Genomic DNA, 26778 nt, shown 5'->3' on the forward strand with positions numbered 1-26778 from the left:
CAGATATAAAATTTGTGATTAATCGTGAGTTAACTCGTGAAGTTATGTGATTAATTACAATAAAAAAATTAATCACTTGACGCCCTGAATTTTTTATAATCTTTTATTCTTAAAAAAACAAACAAACTTCATATCTGTTCGAAATGTACAATCTTTTTTTTCTAGGTTTTCATATTCTTGTTAACAAAAAAAAAAAGCTGATAGAAAGTTTAAATGATTTTGACGTCAATGGCAGTGAATGAGTTAACAATAATTAAAAATGGGAATACCATAAAGCATTTAATCTCTTTTGTGCAATAACAAAGTGTTACATGAAGCCAGACTTTCCATCGTGGAATACGTTCCTATTTCCATGACGTACAATAGATTTAAAAAGCTGTCAAAATGTTTAGCCTTTTTTTTTTTTTGGCCTAATCCATCCAACAATAATGAAAACCCAAACCTCCTCGTGTCCAGTTGAAACAGCGCGTGAAGGCTAACCTTTAAAATCTATTCTTGTGCGCCTCAACGAAGAAAAGCATCCAAAAAGGGTGCACTTGACCACATGCCAGTCGTGACTTGCAGTGGTCGAGATTGCAGGCTGAAAATGCGAGTTCCACGGCCCACATAAGTCCTAAAATAAAGGCTAGTAACGTTTTGGGTGTTACTGGTCAATACGACTCAGCGTGTCAACTCATCAGGAAGCAATTATTGTGCTCGTTTGTTTGAAACTCCTTGGTAACATTACTGCACGGACAGCACGCCCTCTTCTATATATTCAGTAGCAAGTCGGTTAAATAATTTCATTATTCAATTTGTTGTTTATCAATAAAATAACGATCATGGACAACTAGAATGCCACAAAATTTACTCTCATGGTATCAATGTGCTTTCTAAAGTGTGCTTTTTCTTTATGTCTGTATAGATTCCAGTCATACAGGTCATCGTGATTTACAAAAGTTGTATCAAGGCAACTTGACACTTCTTGTTAGTGGAACGTGCTTTTCAATTTGTTGCACACTGAGGGCGTCTCACCAATGAAATCATGCAGGAAGACGAGTGACGCCACGTAGCAGGCCAAGCTGAGGAGTTCGGCAACCATCATGAGCCAGTGCCACGTCTGGATGGTCAGCGCCACCATGAGCAGCTCGGTGAGGATCAGCGACGTGAAGGAGATGGCCACGATGTGGACAAACTCGGATTCGAAAAGAAGCAGCGCCCCGTACATGATGATGCTGCCTGCGTTACAGTCATGTTTACAATGGTTACAAATGTCTTGCAGTAAGCTAGTTTGCACAGTGGCGTTAATAGACGTCATATACAAGGAGGCGTCATCAGTTACAGCCATATTTACTGCTTTCCATTTGTTGATAGTTTTACACAGTATTTATGGCCCTGAAGCTTCTTTTTTTTTTTTTTTTATGCTACTGCACTAGCTAGGGCTGGGCAATAAATCGAATTAATTAGAATAATCATTTTGAAAATCGAATCGTTGAAAATTTGCTAAATCGTGAAATCTAATTTTGTCTTCTGGATTATTAAAAGCTGTTGTTCTTATGTTCTGTTCCATCCTGATGTTATTGTGAGCTGCAATTTTCCACAAGTGGCAGAATGCTGAATGGGTGGTTTGCAAGACATGTTTACAATAGCTACCAACTGCTTAACTCATTCACTCCCAGCCATTTTCACTGAAGCAACCGCCGGCTGTTTTACTGGATTTTGACTGATTTTGCTAGGCCGACAGAATATTGTGTTCAATTGCTATAAAAACATGGAACCTAACAAAAGAAAGATTAGAGTCTGTTCTTTCTATCAGTTTCCGTTTTGCAGCAATTAGCATTAGAAAATAGCTAAGTTTCACCATTATTCACAAATCTGTTTAAAACACAGGGGGTAAGAGCTTGTTGCAACATGGCTCTGATTGATCTCTTATACTCCGCTGCCACCTGCTGGCCGTTTTTGTAATAACTACCATTGCTTCAACCATTCTCTTCAGTTCAGAGGCTGCATCAAAGCCTTCTGTATGCTCTCGCATTAAAAAAAAACACAAACATTTAAAACGTATAAATACGTCTCGGTAACATTTAAAATAGAACATATTTATTAATTTTTGGGAGTTAATTGTCACAATTAAGCACAAACTATGAATATTAAGTTTATGTTAAAATAGATTTAGAATCAGTATACATTATTGTTGTCTGAACATTTTGCATCTCTCCAACAAGAACATTCACTATTTATTAAGATGTGACTCATCATGTGGAAAAAGAGACTGAAAGTCAAACTGGTACACAAATTAATATAATGACATTGGCGTTGTGAGAACTTACCTTGATAAATACTTATTAAAACCCATATTAGAAATGTCTTAAAGGACAGAGGTCTACCCTGTAAAAGGAAATCATGGAAAAAATATTTACACGTTGCTTTTGGTATTATTATAAATATCAAATTTGTGCAAACATTCGTTAAATACCTTCAACAGGTCTTTGTACAACTCCGGATACAACATGGCCACCTCAGACTTGACGTCTTTGTCCAACACCAGGGAGAAGACGGGGAACATTGTGTAGATGGAGGAGTAGCTGAAACATGCAGAACATGTTCATTAGGTGCGTGGACAGGTCCATTCGGACACGTGGCCACTCCGGCAGAAGGAACATGGCGGCCACAAGTGCACTGACCCAATAATGAGGAACCCTTGGTAGAGCGGCACCGAAGCAAAATAGAAGACAGATGAGAAGACGGCCTGTGTAATAGAAGAGAGAAGTTCTTGTTAAGAGCAGAAATGTGTGTGTTATTCAAGTTATGACATTTAGTAACAATCAGTTCCGTTCTATACATTTTCCATTGTTGATTTTGAGGCATGTTAGGTTGATTGAAAGCTCTTAATTGTCCATAGATATGAATGTGACTGGTTGTTAGTCTATATGTGCCCTGTGATTGGCCGGCGACCAATCCAGGCTCTCTCCTAACATCAACTGGGATAGCTGCAGTGTACCTAATCCAAACCACAAGGTACATGACAAAACCAAAAACAGCAGCGTGCGAGGCATGGTATGAAAGAACACAAATCTTGAAAAGTGAACAAGAAGCTAAATCTTCCACGTGAACGTTCTTGGCTGAAACGCGGCACTCTGACCGCCAAGCCCCTGCAACTAATTTCGGCGTGCGGGGTTGGCATGGCTGATGCAGCATTGAGCTGTCAAGCGCCACGCAGGGCTGCTCCCAGCTGTGGTTGTGGTCGTCCAGACATGTGGAGGAGCCCCCCCCCCATAACTCCCCCTTGAGGCGGTGAGTCATGGGCTCGCCCTCCGTGGCGGCCCCAAGGTTGGACTAGGACACAGTAGCGGTGGTGTGGGGGTGCTCTGACTCATGACCACGCCTTCTTAGCCAACATCGGATGCTTACGCTTGTGTATGCACGCGTTATTTTGTCTGACAAATAAAAGTAATTAACTCATTCACTGCCATTGACGGCTATAGACGTCAAAAATTAATTTGAACTATTTCTATTAGTTTTCCACTTTTGTTAATAAGAGTATGAAAAAAAAAGGTATTGTACATTTAGAACAGATATAAAATTTGTGATTAATCGTGAGTTAATTATTAAAGTCATGTGATTAATTACAATAAAAATTTGTATTCACCTGACGCGATTTAAAAAAAGAAGAAGAAAAGATTATAAAAAAATTAGGGGCGTCAGGCGATTAAAATTTTTATTGTAATTAATCGCATGACTTCACTAGTTAACTCACGATTAATCACAAATTTTATATCTGTTCTAAATATACAATAATTGTTTTTTTTTTGGGGGGGGGGGCTTCATACTCTTATTAACAAAAGTGGAAAATGTGGAACTAATATAAATAGTTCAAATGAATTTTTGACGTCTATAGCCGTCAATGGCAGTGAATGAGTTAAGCAAACACACTTGAGCAGTGGTTGCTCCAAAATGGACGAATGGATGCATTCTAAGGTGAAATTCTTTCAGAGTGCATTGATACCTGCATGGTGCTGATGCAAAGGCTCCTATGGATGACAAACTGGCTGAGGGCTGCAGACCTCTTGTAGCTGTTCCGTCCATGAACCATCAGGAGACGACCCAAATGTTTGAACTGGGTCACAGAGAAGTCTGCGGCCAGCGAGGCCTGTTTGCCTTCCTGTCACACACAAGCAGGCCAGTGAGGATTCTGTCCACCTGAGGCGCCGCCAAGTGGATCATACTCCAAAACAATCACCCTTTTTGTGTCATTGAACCCCCCCCAAAAAACCCACATCTGACTTGCTGCAGATAAGAAACATCACATGAAAGAGTCTTACCGCAGCAATGACACCTACAAATTCTGTGGATAAAAATCACGGGCAATTCATAAGACTGCCGTTAAAAGCGATTTTGTTTTTTTTAACAGAAAATAAAATCATATGAGACAACAGGACCACTGTAGTGTTCCTGGCATCTCGTCTGCCACTATTTTTTCCAATGTCAAATACCTCTTACGCGCAAACAATGAAAATGGACTCATGCGTGTGCACATGACTCCATATTCTGTGAACGCGCGAGGGATTTTGACAGGAAAGGCGAGCTGTGAGAGAGGTTTGATTGGTAAGCGTCTCACTTTTCCTTCCACTCCCACGCCACAGTCGGCTTCCTGGATCATGCTGACATCGTTTCCTCCATCTCCTAAGAGAAAACAAAAGCCATAGAGGTGTCAGGATTCACATCGACGGTGCTCCAACACAGCGGCTGCTTCTCATGACACGCCCTTAATTTGAGATCAGAACCCCAGCCGTGGCAAGTACGATGGACTGTGTGATTACTTTAAGCCTGATCCGTGTGCCAATGTATTCAACAAAGAAGACGAAGATCCGTATTTCTGTATTATTTTATATGTATGTACATGTATTTCACCAAATGAATACAAACAAAGCACTTTGCATCAAATCTTGTTGTGATATTTTAATCTGTTTATATTGACGGTATTTTGTCTTTTTAATACAAGAAAAACAGTGCCCCCCTCCCATTCTGGAATTGTCCATTCTGTATCTACCAATCAACAACCTTCACTGCGTCAAATTAGGCCCATTTATCTTTGCACTATGGTAGCCCTGATGAAAGCATGGCCATAAATTGGATGTGGATCATTTAGTCTGGTAGCCTCAATCAAAATGCACAAATTATGAAGAGGGAAAAAAAACGCATAAAATACATTTTAGCACTGTAAAATTCAGCTTTAGAGATGCCACATCTGTGTCTGTTGTTGAATGACGGCTACAATACATGTGGTGTCAGAGGTCATTGTAAAGTAAATGGCAGCTTTCTTTTCTTGGTGGGAATAACAGACAATTTGACCACAAAGGGTACTCAAAAGTGGGATGGCAGTAACCAGTTTGTGTGACTTTGATTATGAAAAAGAAGAAGAAAAAAAAACAGCATCGCATACTGCAGTACAACAAACAACTGAGTAAAAAAATGGGTATTACCTCACCAAAGAGGTTGTTGCCATTTGTTTTTTTTTATTAGTGTATGACTTATTATAATACTTAAATAATTAGTGGAAGGGTGTGGCATTTTGGTGCATTGAAATTGGCACAGGCATCTTTCATATATATGCTTAATTTCTTTGTGAAATGTATGAATCAAGTGGCTGGTATCTACAGTGCTCCACTTAAAAAAAAAATAGAATAGAGAGAGACAGTAGAATTGTGAGGAAAATAAATGGATCATTTTGGAATAATGTTGCAACATATCAAAATGTGGAACAATTCTCGCTCTGTAAATACTTTCCAGATGCTCAGTATGAAATATCAAATTTGGTATTGCGACTGTTAGTTAAAAGCTTTGTCAGAGCCCATGTGAGATCAATCATGTCAGCTTGTCTAGTTCTTTTTTTTGTTTTTTCTGGAGAGCTCAGTATTGTTCATTCGGTAATTTTACCGATTTTACATTATTGATCTCGTTTTTTTTTTTTTTAAATATATATATATATTTTTTTTATTAATTTTTATTTTGTATGTGGGTGAGAATGTGTATGTACATGTGCACGAGTGTGTATTCATTAGTTCACCTGAAACCTATTTAAAAATCCCATACCGTTCACCTAAACCGAACACTTCAGAATCCAGCCAGAGTCGTGAGGCCGTCAGGAGACCCGAGGAAGGACCAAAGAAAAGAAAGGAAAGTGAAATCCAGCACCGACCAGACACCACCCACCACCCACCGGGCCACCAACCAGAGTCCTTTACCAACCCCAGAAACATCTAAATTCCAACAAATCAGGGAGACCTCAAGAGACCAAAGGAGAGACTGAGGAAAGGAAGGAAGGACAGACGAAGCCGAGTGAGATCCACAGACACCAGCCTCCACCGATTCAACGACCAGAGGGAGAAGCAGATTGTGTCTGAGTTTCGATAGATGCTGGTGTGGTAGATCTGGCATGCATGAAAATCTCCACCAAAGAGGGGAGTCGTCGACCCCTGCCAGCTTGTCTAGTTCTATTTGCGACATACATACCTACAGCACAGGTGAGCTTGCCCGTCCGCTCCTGCAGCAGCCGGATAATCTGGGCCTTCTGGGTGGGGGCGCAGCGGCAGCATACCACAGCAGGACACTGACATGCCAGCTCCATGAACTCGTATTCGTAGTATTTGAGACAAACCTGCAGTGCAGCGGAGAGCCGGAAAGTGTTGCATAGGTTTGTCATACATGTTACCTTGTTACCATCACAATAAGCGTTGCTATAACTCAACTAAGACATTTAACTGCTTTTGTTGTTCTAACATACATGCACAGGAGAATAATCAAATTGGCCAAGGTTTTTCTACCTCCGCGATCATAGGTGGAGCTAAGGCCAATCAGGGAAAAAAAATTCAGTGCCAGATAGCACTAATGCATGCCCTAACTTTAGGGGTAAAGTGCTGTTAACTCATTTGCTCCAAAAAACGTATAAATATGTTCTATTGTAAATGTTTTAAGTGGCCCAAAGACATATTTATATGTTTTTTATGTTTGTTTTTTATGCTAGAGCATACAGAAGGCTTTGATGCAGCCACTGAACTGAAGAGAATGGGTGAAGCAATGGTAGTAATTACAAAAATGGCCAGCAGGTGGCAGCAGAGTACAAAAGATCAACCAGGGCCATGTTGCAAACAAGCTAATTTACCCACAGTTCTAAACAGATGTGTGAATAATGATTAAACTTAGCTATATTCTAATGCTAATTTTGCTGCAAAATGGAAACGGATACAAATATGTTTTTTTTCCTGATGAAAGAAGAGACTCTAATCTTTCTTTTGGTAGGTTCCATGTTTTTATAGCAATAGAACACAATATTCTGTGGGCCTTGCAAAATCTGTCAAAATCCAGTAAAACAGCCGGGAGCGAAGGGGGTTGCTTCAGTGAAAATGGCTGGGAGTGAATGAGTTAAGAAATTAGATTACCTCGAGTGAGTCCCCTGATATCACCAGGGCACAGTCGTGTTTCCTCCTGAAGGCATTAAGTTCCAAATGGGCCTCTCCTCGTGTGGTTACCTGTAATCATGGCAACCATATTAAAGGGATAATTAACTCATTGAGCCAATTTCAGCAGTAAAAAGTTAATATTTTGTCCAGAATTAATTTGATACCTTCATTATTTTTCATGTACAATTAATACCTTTAAAATCAAAATTTTCCACTTACTGTCGACTGAAGATGGCATCACCTGTGCTGAGGAAGTAGGTAACGACCAATCATGGCTCATCTGTTTTCTGGGTTTGGTCAATAAATTGAGCCATGAATGGTCATTTGCTACTTCCTCAGCACACATGCTGCCAAATTTTAGCAGGTAATAGATTTTAAAATGATAAAATAAGGATTCTGATATTTGGACTTTGCAGAAAACAACACAAAAAAAAAAGTCATGTTGCACAAACCCTATGAACAAACACATTCTCTGGACTTCATTCCACCTTAAAATTTACGGCTTCAAAACTTGGACTTTGGCCAGTTTGACTGAGGAAACTGTGTCAGCTTCCAATTGAGACAGAAAAAGAGCAAAGATTCATCCCTGACAGCGCGCAGAGTTAATCTGTCATGAAGCTTTACGCTCAGGCCAGAACATCCGCCAGCCGCTGACTCCTCAGACGTCAGCGCGCATCAGGACTTTGGTGGCGACCAGGAAACTAATCCAGATGTGCGTGTCACAGGCCCAGTCAGCACTCCCACAGTGTCCACTGGGAGTCAGGTTTTCAAGGCGTGCCAACCATTGTTATTTTCTCTTCCAGTAAGCACGGTTGTACGCAAACGGTAACCTTAAGTGGCCAGCCTGCTGCCTGAGGTGGCTCGGCGCCAGGCATAGCGTTGCAAAAGGGACCATCAAAGCCCAAAAGCTGAAAAACAAATTAGGAAACGAGGCCTCAGTATGTTCCCAGCGGGCGCGCTTTGCTCGTTTTCTCCTTCAATTTGCTCTCCCTGACAGTGGCTTGGATGCGTTCAGCAGTGGGGAGTGATTGATGCTTTGTGGATGCTGGCTGGGCCTGCGCAAGCAGCCGAGCGCTCGCTAACGGGCCTTGGAGGGGGCCGTGGGTTGACGTCTGACCCAGGATGACCTGAGTTAGCAGAATCTGCATACTTACTGGTCTGAAGATGTGGATGTCTTGGTTGCGGGTGATCAGATGGGCATTCTTGGCGGTACACGTGGCCGTTTCCAGCTTGTCTCCTGTCAGCATCCAAACCTTTGCAGGAGGCAAATGATAACATGTAGCACAGTCATATTTGTGTCATTATGTTATTTATTGACATACAAACCAAGACTTTGCTACCAAGTAGCTTCAAAGAAGGTAAAAGTTAAGACCCAGTTTAAAGCCAATACAATTGCGACATAAAATATTGGTCATTCCCACAATACAGTACACACTACTTGAAGGCAACTGTAAAGCTGACATATTATATGGAGTAGGAATGCATCGAAATGCAATTTTTGGGCCAAAACCGAAAATGAGAAATGCTTTGCCGAAAACCGATATGCCGAAGAATTTTTTTTCTAATTTTTATATATTATTGCATTTATTATAATTAATTAAAATTATAATATTACTATAAAATATTTAGGCCTATTTAGGACGGGCATTTGAGCAAAGCACAATATAAATGGAAATGCGTCCACACCACAGACATCAGAGATATGTTGGCGAATGGTACATTAAACAAAACGCGGGGTGAGCAACTGAGCATTTTCTGGCGATGCAATTGCACTTTATAGTCAATGTACGTGCGGATGACGCATTTGTAGGCTATTTGGAGTGGGACACGTTGCGTTCACATATACACCAATGTTTAAAAATAAATACATTTCTTCGCACCAGCCAATCGGCTTTGGCAACAGACTGCAAAGTCACACACAACGTCCTGTACAGATCTGTAGTGATCCGAAGATAGTGGTAAGTGTTTACTTGTTTAAAACGGCTGATAGCAATAGTGCTAACATGAGCTAGCACGGCCACCAGAATGCAAGTGAACAAGTGGAAGCGCTCGAGGGGCTCTCATCAAAGAAAAAAAGGAAGGACTCGGCAGTGCTCTCTTTTTTTGACATAGTTTACCAAGCGACGCCCCTGTCCTTCTCCAGTGTGCACAATGAAGTTGCCGGTACTCACAAACGCCAGCGAGCAGCAAGGCGGACACTCAACTCCCGTGTTTGGAGTTTAATTCAAAAAGACACTTGCTTGCAGCAGGGTTTATTTTTATTTTTTGCTTGCGTCACCACAACATCCTCTTTCGGCCATATTCTTTTGGCTTGAATTTTATTTCGGCCGAATGCCGAAAATGCATATTTTTGCCATTTTCGGCCGAAAATTTTCTATGGCCAAATATTCGGTGCATCACTAAAATGGAGTTTAAAGAGAACGTACTGCTGTATGCAAAACCAATTCTGAACATTTCAATTAACTGAATTAGAGACGGGTAAAACATTTTAGATAGTCTTCAATGCATGTGGACTGGGTTTGTTTACTGGCTCCCACCCTGACTCTCTCACACTCACGCACACTCACTCTCTCTCTCTCTCTCTCTCTCTCACAAATACACACACTCTCACTCCACTCACTCATTGTCTTTCTAAAAAAAAAAAAATGTTGTCTTTTGACTTTGGAAAAAGTACCGAAAAGTATCAAACTAAATGCTGGTACTGGATCCGATACCAAAATGTTGGTATAATGACAGCGCTAGATGGTGCAGGATCCTGGAGCATAAAGTCAGTTATTTAAAAAACCTTTTTGTGCGTGTGTGCGGTACTGTTACTATGCTGCAACAATGGCCATTGTAGGCGCCGACAACTCAATAAGTTTGAACGAGACAAGCCAATACGTCAGGCTTAGTAAACATATGATGAAGATAAAGCGCTATTTAATTGAATTAATATTTTGATCAAAATGGATTTTTCATATGTTGGACTATGAAGTGATTTTCAGGAAAAGTGCAATAAGTAAGTGATTCGCGTTTATTCGGGGCTAATGCTAATCGCAATTGTTAATCGTTTAGCATAGGCTCATTTTGTTGGTGTTTGTGTAATATGTGCATATGTGTGCAGAAGATAAGCAACAATGAGTATTTATAGCCACTAAATTCAACCTTAGTGGACTTACAATTGGGGGGGGGGGGCTATTAGTCGATTAATCTATGGAATAATAGATAGGCGACTCGATTTTTTTTTTAAGTCGCTAGTGACAGCACTAGTTGAGTACATAAAGGCCTCCGGACACTCTTTTTGTTATGTTGGTGATGTTTTGTAGTTCATGTGAAAAGGGCGTCCACCTTGATGCCTGCATTGCGAAGGATCTCCAACGTAGGCCTGACGTCAGCCTGCAGCTGGTCTTCCACGCCAGTCAAACACAGGAGTTCCATCTCCATTTCCAGACTTTCAATCACAGTGGCAACCTTAAGGGAGCGGTCGTGCACGCTGAGCTTGGCCTGGATGTAGCGTGCCTGGAGGGAAGTGAAGGGACAGACAGAGTCGGGTTAAGTCTTTTTTTAGGGGGGTGCAGGAGGAGCTGATGAGATGCAATAAAAGCACATGAAGGCACTAGGCTGAACTAAGAAAACATTCAACATATTTCAGTTATAATTATTAAATCAACTACAAGCTTGTTCTTTCAAGCAGCCTCCAAAACTACTTCAATGAGTGTGTTGTGTGCCGGCTTTTCGCCGCTGCGGCTCCGGGGTCACTCGCCAATGAGATAACGCAAAAACAATCCGCCGGTGACTCATACAGGAAACACAAAGTCTGTGTGTGTGTGTGTGTGTGTTTTTGTGACTCACTGCTGCCCACCAGCTCAAACACACAATTATACAGTTCAGCAAGTGAAGCCTGCGGGGGCGCAACCCCGCCCTTCTCAAACAATGAGCGGGGTGTGGGGGTCACAAGAGGGTTCAAAGGTTAATCTAATCACCAAGCAGCAATCGTGTTTATTAGGACTGAACATCCCAAGACAAAAACGTGGCACTTGTATTTTGAGCTGCAGTTCACATGGCAACCATTTCAAAAGAAAACTACAGTATTCATCTTTGTTGTTGTTGTTGTACCTCACATTTTGGGACCATAAACTTTTGAAAAGCAGGTTCCGGAGTGTAAATTTACAAAAGCACATTATGTACACACTACACAGCCCCATAGCTTTGTAAGAGGAGAACAAAAAAGGCAGGATAGTAATCTTGCGCTAATGGCAAGCACTATTGATGTTTAGCCGCGTACACTCAATCACCTGTTTGCCACTTTGCTACAGCGTCATAAGCAGGCAACTGTGTCGTCACAACATTACAGCTGCAACTAGTTGCTTGATATTCACACTATAGCCTCATTGTACTTTATGGATACGGATCATATTTACGTTGCTTCAATGGGAGAAATTGACATATGCCAATGGTCAGGGTTTTTCTTCGTCTTATTTTAAGGTATCGGTACTCACGGCGGTGACCGATACCATTGTGGGCCGCCCTCCTGCAGCCATTTTACGATCAGGGATTAGAAATGAGAAATTATGAGTACAAAAGGTGCCATTAATTTTTGCCTTTTTTTGTTTTTTAACTACAATCATTAAAAATCCATCCACTAGTAAAATTATAAATTGTTATTATAGTTCAACGTTGTTGTAAAACACTATTATGTTGATTGTATGTACTCTGCCTCACAACCAGGAAATGGGCGTGTGCAGCGGTTGCTTCTTGATCTGTTTCTTCTTCGGTACATTAACGTTTTAAAAAAAAAGAAAGCTGTTTATTTTTCAGTTGTTGTTTCAGGTCTTTCCGGTGCACTGCTGTTGATACAGCGCCTCCATAATGGCGCAACACTGCAACTGCGGTTAAAATGCGTTCCCGCCAAGCTCAATCAACACAGCTGGAGAGCTGTGTTGAGCGATATCAGTGGCTCAGGCTGGAGGTGGCGAGCAAATTAGGTGGAGGTGGCCGCCTCTGAATTTTGTACACCGGAAAAACCGTGGTTATGGAAAGAGAACTTAAAAAAAAAAGTCTGTTATTAAGGACCTAAAATGGGAGAGGCAGCCACCCTCCGCCCATTACTAGGAGCTGATAGGCTTAACTGGCAATATGCTTTAATACAGGGATGGGCACACTCGGTCCTCAAGAGCCGGGATCTTGCAGGTTTTGGAGGTTTCCCTCTTCCAACACAAGCTGATTCCAATCAACGGGATCGTTATCAGGCTTATGCAGAGCTTGCTGATGAGCTGATCATATATCAGCTGTGTTGCAGAAGGGAAACATCAAAAACCTGCAGGACTCCGGCCCTCGACGACCGAGTGTGCCCACCCCTGCTTTAATAGTAGCTTGGGTGACAATAAAGTTTTGTTTAAAATAAAAAAAATATGCACTGCAACTTTAAAACGAAAACAATACAGATATTATCAAAAATACCCTCCATTTTAAAATGTTTGTGTTTTCAAGCTCCAAAATTCCATTGCAAGGTCAACAAACAATGTAAAGGCATCTGATATTTAAAAAAAATAATAATAATAAAAAATGGGGACTACAGCTGTAAACTAGCATTGTGCTAAATCTGGTGCAGCCATCTTCCTAATGTTACTACTGCACACTGTCCTTTTAATAAACTAAACTCAAAACTAGGCTTGAGTAGCAGAATAATGCAACTTTGAGGCTAGCTTTGGAACAAAAACACAAGACCAAACACTCACAAATCTACCTCAAAATCCTGATACTGTTCCTCAGTCAGGGACTTTTTGGAAACAACCAGTACGCGCAGACCTTCTCTCGCCATGTTCCCACACTGAAAAACATTCAGAAGGGTTCAGAGTCAGACACTATTTTCCAACATCCATTCAACTACCAACACACACACACACACACACACACACACACACACACACACACACACACACACACACACACACACACACACACACACACACACACACACACACACACACACACACACACACACACACACACACACACACACACACACACACACACACACACACACACACACACACACACACACACACACACACACACACACACACACACACACGTTATATAAAAAAGTAGATGCCAGCCAATACAAGAACTAAGATCAAGGGGGCTGATGTAAGATGGTAAATTAAAATCATATCTAAATTTAAAGAGATGGTAGTACAGTAGGAAAAACTCTGTAAACTGGCTAATTGTTGAGGAATAAACAAATGGCAAAAGAAACAAAAAAGTGACTACCTCTTCTTCCAGCCAATCATTATACTGGACGATACCGGCCATCACCACATCAGCACCCTTCATGTAGAACGTGATCTCTCCAGTTGATTCATCCTGAAATGAAATCAATGTTTAATTTAACATGAGTATCCACTAAAAATGTGTTTTGCAGTCATGGAGAGTACAATATTGTTTGAAACTCATCATGGACGGCCAAATGCATGTGCGTCCTGCGGCCTGTGTTTGAGCCAATTAGTCATCTGACCTATATGTAAATTACAAGTTCCCCAAATGTCCCTTTGTCACCATATACGGACTCATATTAATCTGTCATTTATTTTCCTCTATAGCCAACCCAAATGGATCTCCTAGCAACCAAAACTGACACTAAAACTTTCATCGGTTTCTGAACTTGCATTCAGGAAACATTCATGGAACAACAACAAGTATATTGGCACTCACTCGCACGATGATGCCCATCCTCTTGCTCTCATAGGTGAAGGGGAAAATTTGGAGGATGCTGAAGTTCATTATTTGGCCAGTAGGGGTCCTGAGTTGCATGGAGGATTGATCTCTCCCCACCAGGGTCAGGCCAACACTCTCAGTCCACTGCACCAGCGACACCTATAGGTAGCGAGTGGGAGAGACCCTGAAAGAGCTTGGACTGACAGAAGACTATTGATCTAAATGCCATTGTGTCACATCAATGCTTGAATTACGAAGGGAACGGGAGCTGTAACTTGAATAGGCTCCCTGAGATTTCAGTCACATTCAGCATTAATCAATGTCTGAAGCATTTGGAGCACTCAACAGTATTGATTGATAAACTTCAGGGTCTCTGAGATGAATATATTGTTCAACAGTGAATCAAAGATAAAAGGTGGCCAATCACTTCCATTACTGAAAAGCATTATGGGGAGAAAAATGGGGGAGATGAATTAAACAATAACTTGCAGACCAGAGGTTACATCAAAAACGAATCCACCAGCCATTCGATGACAGGCCTAATTGTAGAGAATCCAAATACATACAATGGCCGAAAACAACAAAGATTACAATTAAAAAATTAAAGCACATCTGTCTGTCAGCGTCTGACAGTTTTATATAGAGGCTATAAAATTGAACATTTCCTACATTAATTAACAGTGAGGAACATCTATTGAACATTCTACCCCAAACTTTAATGCATAATAAAATAGGGTTGGACAATTAAAAAAAATGTAATTGTGAATTCAATTCTAGCTTCAAAATTATAAAAACATTATAATCAAAGAAAAATGGTTTATGTGCTGATTTGCGCAAGAGTGTGGCGTATGACAAAAATCCGTAACCGGTAAACATTTTAAAAATCCCAGCCATTTTTGTAGGACCCAAAAGTAGTAAGCCTGATCAGTGCAGGCTTAAAATGTATTGTAATGAATGTAAAACGAAATCCTTCAGCATTATTAAGATTTTTGCGCAGAGAACAATGTATAACAGAGATAGTGATTAAGTTAATGTTCTCATTATCCCAATACCAACATTTTTATTATTAGTCGTATTATTGTTATTAGTTGGAATTGTTGTGCTCATGAAAGAAAAAAAAATATCTTAAATTCTTGCTCACGAGGTGACCTTAATAGTGAAACCACATGGCTGGAATGTGACATCATCGACCTTTATCTATCGGGTGAGCGGGACCAAACCATGCGAGTTAAAATGTACATTCAACAGTCAATGACGTGAATCGGCACTATATTAAGACTTCCCTCTGGCAGGAGAGAAAGCGAAGGCAGTCTAACTTGTCGAGTTCTGGAATGTGCATCGTGCAACAAATTCCTCATTAGCGTCACATACAAAGAGACAAGAGCAGTCATTTCTGCAAAACAACAAATGTAGGTGGCTTTTTCAATGACAAAAGCAGTGACCCGTGAAACATGTGCTCAGAGGAAACCCAAAAGGGGATAAGTGCAAGAGGCTGGGGAGCACATAAAGGAAATCCGTATTTACGCTGCAGGATGTGGATCACGTTGAATTCAGCAGACCTCTTCCTGGTGTTCAAAGAATGCGTACCATCGAGGACGTAAATGTGAGATGGCTTTTGGCTTGTGACACTTCAAGGAGGAAAGCGGCCGAGTGAAAGACCCGTAGTGACAAACACAGAACGGTCCATGTTGGGATGGTCTGATGGTGTTATAAAATTAATGAGGGAAAACATGCAAGCAAATCAGTCATCACGGCTGGATGTGTGACAACATCCAACTCCAGGAGTTGGAGGTAGAAGGTTCAACTTGTGTGCTTTTCTTTCCTAAGGTACACAATGACATGCAAACACAAAGTGGAACCTGAACTCTGGGAACGCCTTAGAAGTCATAAAATTTGGAGTGAATGACACGACATGACAGCTAGACCGATGAGACCAAGAACATATGGAATAGTTCTCTAATGGAGTGTGAATACCTCATCGGGACTGGCGGCCTGGTACACCCTGCAGGTATCTTCGTAGTGCTGCTCTGCCTCAGCCTGGTCCGTCACGCCGTTGGACTCGTAAGTCGGCGTCACATTGTGCACTAACGCGATGGCTTTCACCGCCTCGTGAACTCTACTGCTGATGGTCTTGCGAACCTTCGTGGCTGCTGGGGTCCTGGAGGCCGGAAGGTCATGAGTGGGCTGAGGAGCACACACAGGCCACAGATGAGGACAGATGGGTAATGAAGAGATTTTCATGTGAACGTTTATATTGTATAACCTGGAGATGGGCATGATTTTATTTATTTTTTCTGATTGATTGTGAAGAGGCCATTTAGTGGCTCTATAGTGCATATCAATGATGTCACAGTATGTTGAATCTGTGATTTGAAGCAGTGAAAGGCATAATAGATGATGCCCCAATGTAACAGCAAACAGCCAGGTGACTAAACTGAACTATAGAAATTGCAAGAAATTATTATTAGCACAATAAATTCACAAAATGTTGGTATATTGCAAGCATTTGATTTGATCTGGACGACTGTTTCACACATTGATGTACTCATATTGTTGCAGATGGCTGGTACATATCACTGAATATGCAGCCTCAAACTCCACTATCTGTAGCCCATTTGAGCAAAACAATCAATCGTTTGACTCATTCTATCACTTAGGTCACCAGACATCTCCAAAACTCAAACTATAATCATTGGAATCAGAGCGTTACACAAGAACAACCATATGTTTTCAACTAGAAATGAATAATTTTGCACTGAGGCCTTTCTAATAATAGCCATCCGCACGTTGCAGAGGTTAATGGCAAAGTCATTAAACATGTAGGGGCAGCGCCTGGCTTTTGGGTTAATCCTGTTTCCTGCTTCGCTAACCTATGGTGTCAAGGGGGACAAAGCCTATGATCAAAGGTCAGGAAGAATTGAGGGAAGCAATCACAAATTGATGTTTTGGTTGTTGTCGTTTTTAAACATTGAGGCTGCTTTTTCTTCTTAGCTTTTCAGCATTCAGTTTGTTCCTGAAATTTGAGTGATAGTGTTCTGTCCCTTGTTATGTTTTGTACCTGTGTGTAGGCACTGAACACATGGCTCTGCACTTCATCCATAGAGTCCATCCCGTACGCCACAGTCCCAAGGTGGAGGCGCCGGAACACCATCTCATTTTGGGTGAGAGTTCCTGGCATTCAAATAGTGTTACAGCATACTTATAGTACAATTCTGCTAAATGTGTCACATTTGAAAAAGTGAATAAAGCATGAAACGTGTAAGGGCACGATGAGCGCAAATACATACAATAAAATAAAATCACTAAGGTTTTTTGCTTTGCTACTTTTAGCTGATGTTGATCTGATTTGAATGTTTGTGTTGTTTTATCTTTTGCAGTCAAACCTGTTTTGTCAGTCAGCAGGTAGGAGATGCGGCCCAGCTGTTCGGGTATGGTGCTGGCTCTCACCACCGTGCCCGGTATTTTGGAGTCCTTCTTGATCATCCAACTGAAAACCATCTTTCCCATGTCCAGATTGACACGCAGGCTAGATCAAATAAATGAAAACAGGAGGACTCAGAGAGCGCACACAATCTTAAAAGACTAAAAGCAAAACAATAAAATAAAAATACATAAAGCTGGCATGACCGCAGGGAGCATTTTATGTCCCACCTGATAGGCACAATGTTGGAGAAGAGCAGCAGGAAGCGCAGGATCTGCAGGTACCAGCGTCCCGCAAAGTGCTGCAGGGCCACCATGACCAGCGACACGACCACCAATGCCCCAAACAGGATCTTAGTCAAGCAGTTTACCTCCAGGTCAAACAAGCCCACCTGACATAAACACAAAAAATTAATATTGGTATTGAAATTTGCAAAACATGGTTGGACTGTACATGGCCATTGGATATCATGATCAACGTTTAGTTAACCTGGCATTGTTAAACACATACAACAAGAACTTTGTCAGAACGATGCTTGTCCACAAGGTCCCGAAAACACTAATATGCATGCCTGGTTTCAGCCATCGTACCTTGTGCCTTGGGTTGGAGGTGTTCATGACGCTGCGCAGCTCCTTGCCAGTATAAATCACCAGCCCCACTACTGTGCCTATGATAAGGGAAACACATTTAAACACAACTATCCAAACACACCATGCAAAACAATGCATACCAACAACCAATGTTAAAATAAAGATCAGCATTCCAAACACAACCGTTGAGTACCTTGACCAACGTGTTATGTACTCACCTGAGGCGACCACCGTGCTGGCCCACAGTGTATTCTCAATGCTAAGGCTTTCGTTGATGGGAGGGTCGCCATCCTCCTTTGAAAGACAACAGAGAAATAGCTAACCCTTTTGCACACATTTCCTTTATTTAATACCATTTCCCCGTAGCATCATGTATGTAACCACTTACTACAGTGTGCAAGTTATAATCATACAAAAATCAACCCTTTTTACATCAATTTTATTGTCCAACACCAGTTATTTGATAAAACAATTATTTGATGATGTGTATTCTTGTTCCTGAAATTGCTGACTAGTGAAATTGGGTCACTGTCCCTTGAAAAAAAAGAAAAAAACTCTTGTCATTTGTACTACCAGAATTATGTCTTTCTTCAGTGGATGATGGTAGCGGCTGGTTGCAGAGTAAATATTTACACTTATATTTCATAATTTTCCTAATATTATGTGTGCATTTGGATGTTATCAAGCTTGACACATGAATTGATTAAAACACTTTTCACAAATTCAGAATATATTCGCACCTCAGTCGGCCTGCTAGCTAAGTCAATGTTCTTCATGTGCTCTTAAATTGCTAACATTTGCCAACCTGCCTACAGTCAAATAAACTCATCAGAAAGTTAGCCATGTTTTTGTTTACATCTGAGTGGAACACATTCGCTCCAGGATACATCCTACTACACTTCGAAAGCAACCTACATTATCTGAGTTATTTTATCACCCATCATAATCTTAAGGGTTATTTCTTAAACAGAATATTTCCATGAAGAGGTAAGAAGTATTGAGTTAACAGAAATCCAATACAAAAATGAGACACACTCACCCTGGTGAAAGTTCCTATAAAGTTATGGATGTCGATGTTTGGCTCTTCTGCGTATACATAGGACCGAATCTGTAGAAGGTCCTAAGAGACATCAACAAAATTACTTAGAACTTGTTCTCGAGTTAGAAGAATGAACTTCAAACAACATTCATTTTAACGCTACAGTTCACTTTCTACAAGATTTTGGAGTGAGTACATTTTTGTCCCGCTCTATTGAAGTTCATCCCAAAGTTGCTTGACGATCTTATTCTTTCACACCAAACTCATCCAAACATGCCTTTCTGGACCTTGCTTTGCTGCGAATTTGGGCTTTAGTCCATTCTGATTGACCAATTGATTGAAGACGTGTACCTGTAGGCCTATTGTATACCACATCCCCGTCATGTACTCACTGCAGCAGTCGGCAGCCTCTGCGTGCAGGCCACTGGGAGGCGCAGTTTCCAGTCCGTCTCCCCGTCCAGCTGGTCAGTACGCAGGAAACAAGAGCCTGAGCAGAAGACAAAAGCTTGTTCCACATATGCTTACACTTACACCACCAGGGGGTGACAACAGGCAAGCCCCACGTGTCAATAAGTGACATCTCTATTCTGTGAACCGATGCATGCGACAAAAATGTGTTGTTTTTTTAAACATTATAGGAAGTCTTGGTAACTTGGTTTAGCCACATTAACCAGTGGGACAGAAACTTGACCCTACTCCCACGAAATTTAACTTTAGCCTACATGAGTCATGTGGCCCCCAAAAAATATCCCAGTCAGGCTCCTCATAATTGACCTAATGGCCTCCACATGGAATGGAGATAACCATACACTATTTCCAGTAAAACAACGCTGCTGTGTTCTTTCCCTTGGGCATTAAGTAGTCACAACAACAACATACATGCTCAAACATAGTTAAGACATTTCAGTTGTAGATACTCCATATGCAATTATAAAGCAATGCAGCTGTTGCATTAGTGAAACTTAATCCCCACGTGATCAATCATGTGAGACGCCTTTGTATAGTGGAACCTCTAAAGTTTATGTAGACAGAAAGATAGAGATTGCCTCAACAATGGTGCCCCAATTCGGTTCGATAGCTAAATGTAGATGCTCTTGCTTTATCTTTGGCTTTCTTGTGACAACTATTCCAAAATGGCTAGCAACAATGGGTGTTCATAGATAAAGGTTAGAAGAGAACCACCAGCATCAGAAAAATTAATTCAGTGTTTTGGAATGTTTACATTTTAATATTAACCACCAATGCTAAAATTGCTTGTGTAGTTAGTGTGTATGATGTTAGTTTGATGATGGAACAGCTAATTAGCCTTTACATTATTGGAAAACACAGCTAATAGCAAATAATTACGGTCAACTGGGGTCCTAGAATGTATTGTGTTCAACCTTAGAAGTTCCATTGCTTGCGAATTATAACTTTTATTGTGTTGTACTCGCACAAATGTATCTGCAAAACTAGCATGAGTAAGAGAGGTCAGTGTTTGGTCTACAATGTGTGTATGTATAACTGGAAGCAGCAACGCAGCAAACACTCTCCTCCCCTCCACCCACAGCAGCTTTGACTGATAGTATAGTACTGGACCCAATTACAATTCAGACATTATAGGACTTCCTGTCCAGGCTCAGGGCTAATCCCTGCACCTCAGCGCCTTTTTTAAACAAGTCATTTCCCCAGCCAGATCTGGATGAATGACCAGCAGATGTTTACCATTTCTCTCTGAGGTCCTTAAAAAGATCATGTCAGCAGGAATACGCTGGTTCTACAAAGAAAGACAGAAAGAAAAACATCACTTCAGCATCACGTCCTGCTCCTGCACCCCACCCTCCTCTTGCTCTTAAAATGTTTGACTTATCGCATTGTGTGTGGCACATTAGTAACACTCATTGAAAAATAAAAAGTATATATATATATATATATATATATATATATATTTTTTTTTTTTTTAAGGAGTAGGCCCTCCTATCAATCGCAGGTGACCCCACTTGACTCAGCATAACCCTAAAATCCCAACATAGTTCTTCTGGATCGCAGAAGGATACTTTCAGCGACCTAATATTTCCAGACAGCTCACAATCAGTCAGACAAGTTGATGAGATGTGGCGGCCGACATGTGTGACCTTTCCTTCGGCCGTGCTGCGACCAGTGATTCAGAAAGACGCCTGCCATTGGAAACTGAAGACAGGAGTGTGCTTCTCATATTTCATGTGCAAAGACCTCAATGGATCTGCGACAGGAACAACCACACATCTAATTCCACTAAAAACCCACTCCAACTTAAGATATACTAACCCTACCCAAAAATGAGGTTGAAATGCACATCAAGTGGCGAATATTTGATTGTAGGCATTATGTGAGAATGTGACCATTATTGCCATGTGGAAGTATTTTTAACAAACCTTTTCCACTATTATAAGATCTCCCACTTGAATGTTGCTGCTTTTGATCTTTGCTGTGCCTAACGGGAAAAAGAAAAATAGAGAAGACATTAAACGGTAAAACACGTATAAACCACAAACATATCTTGGAAATCAAATAGTAGTAGTGCCAGCTGCTTTCCCGCATGCTTCACCGGTCACCCCACTGAAGTTTGGGGGAAGTAATTTTCCATGCAGATCTGAAGGAATGCTGGGGGAGTTGAGCCTTTCTCTCTCATTCCATTTGGAATTAACAGGCAAATTTGTTTGGAGGAGATCACTGACCCCTGACCTCTGCCGTGACCTCTGGCCAATGCATATGCAAGACATTAAGGCACATATAATATCACTATGCGTCGGGGTTCATGGGAATTCACATTTCTTCTTTGTCCCATTGTGACAACAGAGTTATGCTAAGACGTGCAAACAATTGCATTAAATCAGAAATTACAATAATTTAGATTATCAGTAAAGGTTTGATGGCAGTGTGTCATGCATACTTTGGAGAATGGTGCAAAACAAGTGTGCACAGGAACCACTATCGTGGAGGCGGGCGACCATTGTGTTTATGGCTAAAACAAGCTGCCACATCAAAGTGGCCAAGTGATGGAAACCGCAAGAGGTCTTCTGCTTTTTTATTGTTGCTCGCACTTTATACCGTGGCCTTGTATGCTCACTTTTATGTCCCTGCTTTGAATTACACACCGTTTCTCTCAGCCCCAATAAGCTTTAACAGGGCCACTCCTCTACAGTTAATAGATGCTGAAAAGTAGGAAAGGTGGCTCAGGTGGCAGCATGGATGCAAAAATGAGCATTATTACAGTCCTTTATATCAGGCAACTTTCCTGTAGAACCCTCTTCCAGACCTGCACTTTCTGTATGAGAGCAGACTTTAAACACTCCATTTTGACAAAGATTCAAAGGGTAGAGATTGGTTTGTTTTTACATCTGAAAAGCCTTATTTTCAGTTTTAAACAGTATGTTTTAGTACACATCCCATTGTGTTTATATTGTTAAGGATTCCAAAATAGTATATGACCCAAAATGTCCAAATCTCAAGTGTAACTTAGTGAGTCTCCGCATTAGTAAGCTTTCGGCTATCCTGCGATTGGCCAATATGCAACTATCAGCCATCTACTGTGTTACAATGGAAGGAATCTAATGTCAAGAAAACATTTAAGTTTAAGCGGTTAATAAAATAAAAAATGAAAATTATGCTTGCGTGTAAGAAAAGTGCTGTTGCGCAAGATAATTATATGAGTTTGTTAAGACTTCTCCAGCAAACATTGCTACACTGCTGCTACTATGATCAAGCAGATGCTTTACGGTTTGGAGTAAAACAAAAAGAACTACCGTAAAAGAACAAGATGTCGCTTCGCATGTGCGTCACCAACAACTGCGCTGGCATGCATACTTTAGTGTTTTCATTATGTATTGTATTTTTTTTTTTGATTTTCACTAAATCGTTGTCATGTAAATGGACCCTTGATAGGCTTGACTCCGGCCTTTAAGTGCCGTTCTAATGGGCCAAACATTGACATTTGTTTTGTAGTTCTGAACTTGAAAATTGTGTCTGCAGAATAAAAACCTTAACAGAGTCAATAGAAATTTTATGGTCGCTTTCTGATGGTTTTCAACAGATTTTTCGGGTCAGACGTTACCCATGCATACAAATATAGTGATACATTACAGTTTTTGCAATGAATAAATGGGTATGATTGACTCAGTGACTGTCTTCCACTGACTTGTTACATGGAAAACTATGTGAAAACAGTTCATGTTGTTTGTTTCTTAGTGGGGAATTAGACTAGTCACTTTTTGAAAAATAGTCGCTGGATGGCTCGAAAAAGTCAATGAATGTAGCAACCAAATTGCTAATATAAGTTGGCAACACTGACTGTGCTTTTGTGAAACAGTGCATGTCAGCAGGGACATACTTTGAACTATGGAAGCCGCTTGAAAAAAACAAAAAACAATTAAATAAAAGTCTTGACAAATAAATTTGACAATTGATTAATTTGTCAACACAAGTGCTATAGCGCTCGAGCTGAATTGGAATTCCATGCCCACCTCTTGTTGACAGCTTGCTGTAGATCTGAGAGTTCACCTCTTTGTCTCGAATATAGCATCTTATTTCATCAACGGCCTCTCGAATGATGGTGATGGTCAAGACCAGACCCTGAAATGAAAAATCACACTTCAACGATAACTCATGTACGTCAACTGTTGTAGAATCGTTACATAAGTCACAAAAGTGACTTATTGACCAAGAGAGTTTACAAAAAACGCATACCAAAGGGACCCAGTAGGTGTAGAGGTCACCCAAGCGTAGCTCCTCCACAAACTGAGAGCAGGCCAGCAGCAGGAAATACAAGTTGAAGAAGTATTTGAACTGATTGTAAAGCACCTGTTGGGAAGAAGAAATGCACATGCTATCTTTTCAAAATCCTGATGAAGGGCTGTATACCACAATGAGACAATGACGTGGGGTGATTTTTACTTTTACTATCCAAACTGAAAATCTTCATGTGAATATTGAACTAGGATTTCCACCTGCTTCTACAGAGGTTCAACTTACATAAATTGCAGAAATGACCAGAGTAGACTACTAAAAATGTGTCTCCCTATCTAGGAACTAGAGCTTCCACCAATATCACACTCGCATTTAACACTCAAGTTAGAACCTCACTCAGTTCCATTGCCACCAATGTGAGAGATTACTAGCATGACAAAGTCGGTATGTTCAATAGAGATCTGAGTGCAGGAAAAGAGGCCAAATGCTAAAACACAGAAAACAATAACAAACTAAAGAAAAGGACCCACCCCCCTCCCCGCCATTTTGCATTGCAAAAACAATTTGCTTTTCTCTTTTTCTTTGGCAAACAAACAATAGCGACTTTGACCATCTTACTAACGATCCTATGACAACTGAGCAAATCTAGAAAGCAAATGTTTATGCAAAACACACAAACAAATCATAAGAACAAACAGCACAGCAACCCCCATCCTGAGTTTTACATGCGAGAAAAATGCAGACAAATGAGATTCAACACATTTGGGTCGTCATGATTATTAGTGTACCTTATAATAACACCCTAGTTTAAAATGTAGACAATTGTCAAAATGAATATTTAAAAAAATCATGTACAGTATATATTTTTAGATTGTCAGAGATTTGCAAGATAAATCAAGTGTCCTTACTTTCACCCCCTCTCATACACATCGGTTTATGACTCTAGTAAGACACAAGGTGCCCTCCTGAGCTGGTTTGTTGATGTAATACAGTATTTGTCCCACTTCTGAATCATATGGAAGGAAATATAAGTGGTTGTTGGGAGGTGGAATAGTGTGGTGACCGTCGAGTGAAACTAACCCCAGGCAGGAAGGTGAAGAAGTTGTACTTCTGGTTGTTAATGACATTCCGGGGGTACCTCTGCTCTCGCTTTTCTGGATGGCCGAGCCACACTGTGCGGGGACGGAAGTCACACATGCCACAACATTTGGACCATGGGCAGCACCTGAGACGAAGGGGCAAGTTAATAACTTTCGTGTCAACAATTCAACTGACTCAAGATGTCAAATTTCAAACAGCTATAAATAAAATGGATTTATATGCATTATAGATACTGCAAAATGTATTTAGAATGAGAACCACTGCAATGAGTTGATATGCATCTTTACAGCAAATACACAAACCCAGACACACTAAATACAGTAGAATGATAACTCACATTTTAAATGATTATTAACTGCCTTAATCACAGATTAGGGGCAGTAAACTGTTTTATTTATTTCAAAATACTTTTGGAAATATTTTAGAAAAACGCTCTACTTGAATGGATGTGTACATGGTTCAACTCGTAATGAATTCACAGTCACATCTTGAGTTAATGTGTTGCCACAAACAGAAACAACAGAGGATTCAACTGCATGTCCATAAAGTGAAAAAACAAAACGAAATTGTGATTTCATCCGGAAATGGGTGACCACTCCTAAAGTTCAAGCCAGGCCAACATTCCACATGAATGAACCCAGTGACCTCAAGATTAATTAATAACTACACTGTGGGTTATAAACCTGGAAAAATACAGTGTAACCCGATTTAGAATTTGAACAAAATGTTTAGGAAATATAGGCTGTTAAACAGCACAAAACCCTGTAGGTCGTGTGAGCCATCATGTACATATGTCATGTAAGACATCAAGTGTGTAGTACTCAATCATGGGTTGATTAAAGGTTTGACTGTTTACCTTGGTTTTAAAAAGCCAAAGTTTTACATGTTTCAATAAGCGCCGAACAAACGCGCCAATATTGGCTGTCACCGGTAAGGGTGAGAGGACTTCTAAGCAGGGACAATATGATTGGCTGTATAATGCAAATTGGCTGCAAAATGGTGCCAGTGTGTACTCGTTAGCCCTAAGGACAACATCAGTAGTCCATGGGACTGTACTAAAAATAGCTCACCAGTAATGGGACACTGTGACTCACTAAGAAATAAAACAAGAAGAATGTTAACATTTTAATGGGGAAAATTGATCAGATATACAAATAAATAAATGAAGTAATTAATTAATTATCGAATGAACAACACTGAGCTTTCTCTCTCTCTCTCTAAAAAAAGAAAAGATAAACAAATACATTGAGTTCTGCGCATGGTAGCCAAACAAGTTAAACTCACAAAGCAAGACAATCCAATTTAGTTTAGCCATGGACGTGTATCATTGTTTTAGAAGTGGTATATATTAAAAACGGATAGAAATAACCTCTAATTGTAAATCAAATTTAATTGTAGCCATCTGGATTATATCAGTATCGGATGTCATTACATCGTTCAATGTCATGATCTGTGTGTGGTGTGTACAATTGTCAGCTGCATTAGATTCCATCACTGATAGTCAAACGACATTTCAAAAGCCTCTCCGTCGATCTGAATAAGGCCTGGCCCCCCTTTTAACACAGCTAGCGTAAAAATCCATATTCTTAGGCAGATTAAACAATTTTGAATAATAGTAATAAGATTGCTCAAGGGCCGCATGTTGCTGCGTTTGTACTGCGACATGAGTACGAACAGGCAAATATTGACGTAGTCTTCTAGTGCACTTGCTGCACGCTCTCCCCGGAACAAGGATGTAAGCTAAAGCTAAAGCTAAAGCTAGCTGCTAAACAGTCACATTAGAGCAAC

General features: G+C 40.6%; 1 protein-coding gene across 1 annotated transcript in view; it reads right to left on the reverse strand.

Annotated features, from left to right (window-relative positions):
* atp9a (ATPase phospholipid transporting 9A) overlaps positions 1-26778 on the reverse strand; it is a 28715-nt gene that overhangs the window by 1569 nt on the left and 368 nt on the right. The window contains exons 2-27 of the mRNA XM_086068862.1: positions 24970-25114; positions 23890-24003; positions 23667-23775; positions 21579-21637; positions 20890-20941; positions 19578-19672; positions 19186-19266; positions 18365-18440; positions 18147-18223; positions 17787-17947; positions 17519-17661; positions 17194-17306; positions 16110-16319; positions 14133-14294; positions 13692-13784; positions 13165-13248; positions 10767-10937; positions 8594-8692; positions 7419-7508; positions 6493-6637; positions 4598-4662; positions 3986-4141; positions 2664-2728; positions 2456-2564; positions 2310-2367; positions 1015-1218 (exon numbers count right to left, since the gene is read on the reverse strand). Coding sequence (XP_085924988.1) covers positions 1015-1218; positions 2310-2367; positions 2456-2564; positions 2664-2728; positions 3986-4141; positions 4598-4662; positions 6493-6637; positions 7419-7508; positions 8594-8692; positions 10767-10937; positions 13165-13248; positions 13692-13784; positions 14133-14294; positions 16110-16319; positions 17194-17306; positions 17519-17661; positions 17787-17947; positions 18147-18223; positions 18365-18440; positions 19186-19266; positions 19578-19672; positions 20890-20941; positions 21579-21637; positions 23667-23775; positions 23890-24003; positions 24970-25114 — 2936 coding nt within the window. The remainder of the gene's footprint in view (positions 1-1014; positions 1219-2309; positions 2368-2455; positions 2565-2663; positions 2729-3985; positions 4142-4597; positions 4663-6492; positions 6638-7418; positions 7509-8593; positions 8693-10766; positions 10938-13164; positions 13249-13691; positions 13785-14132; positions 14295-16109; positions 16320-17193; positions 17307-17518; positions 17662-17786; positions 17948-18146; positions 18224-18364; positions 18441-19185; positions 19267-19577; positions 19673-20889; positions 20942-21578; positions 21638-23666; positions 23776-23889; positions 24004-24969; positions 25115-26778) is intronic.

Source organism: Leptonotus elevatus, chromosome 2 (assembly GCF_054856555.1).
Source record: "Leptonotus elevatus isolate MCC_2025b chromosome 2, RoL_Lele_1.0, whole genome shotgun sequence".
In the NCBI taxonomy this organism is placed as follows: Eukaryota; Metazoa; Chordata; class Actinopteri; order Syngnathiformes; family Syngnathidae; genus Leptonotus; species Leptonotus elevatus.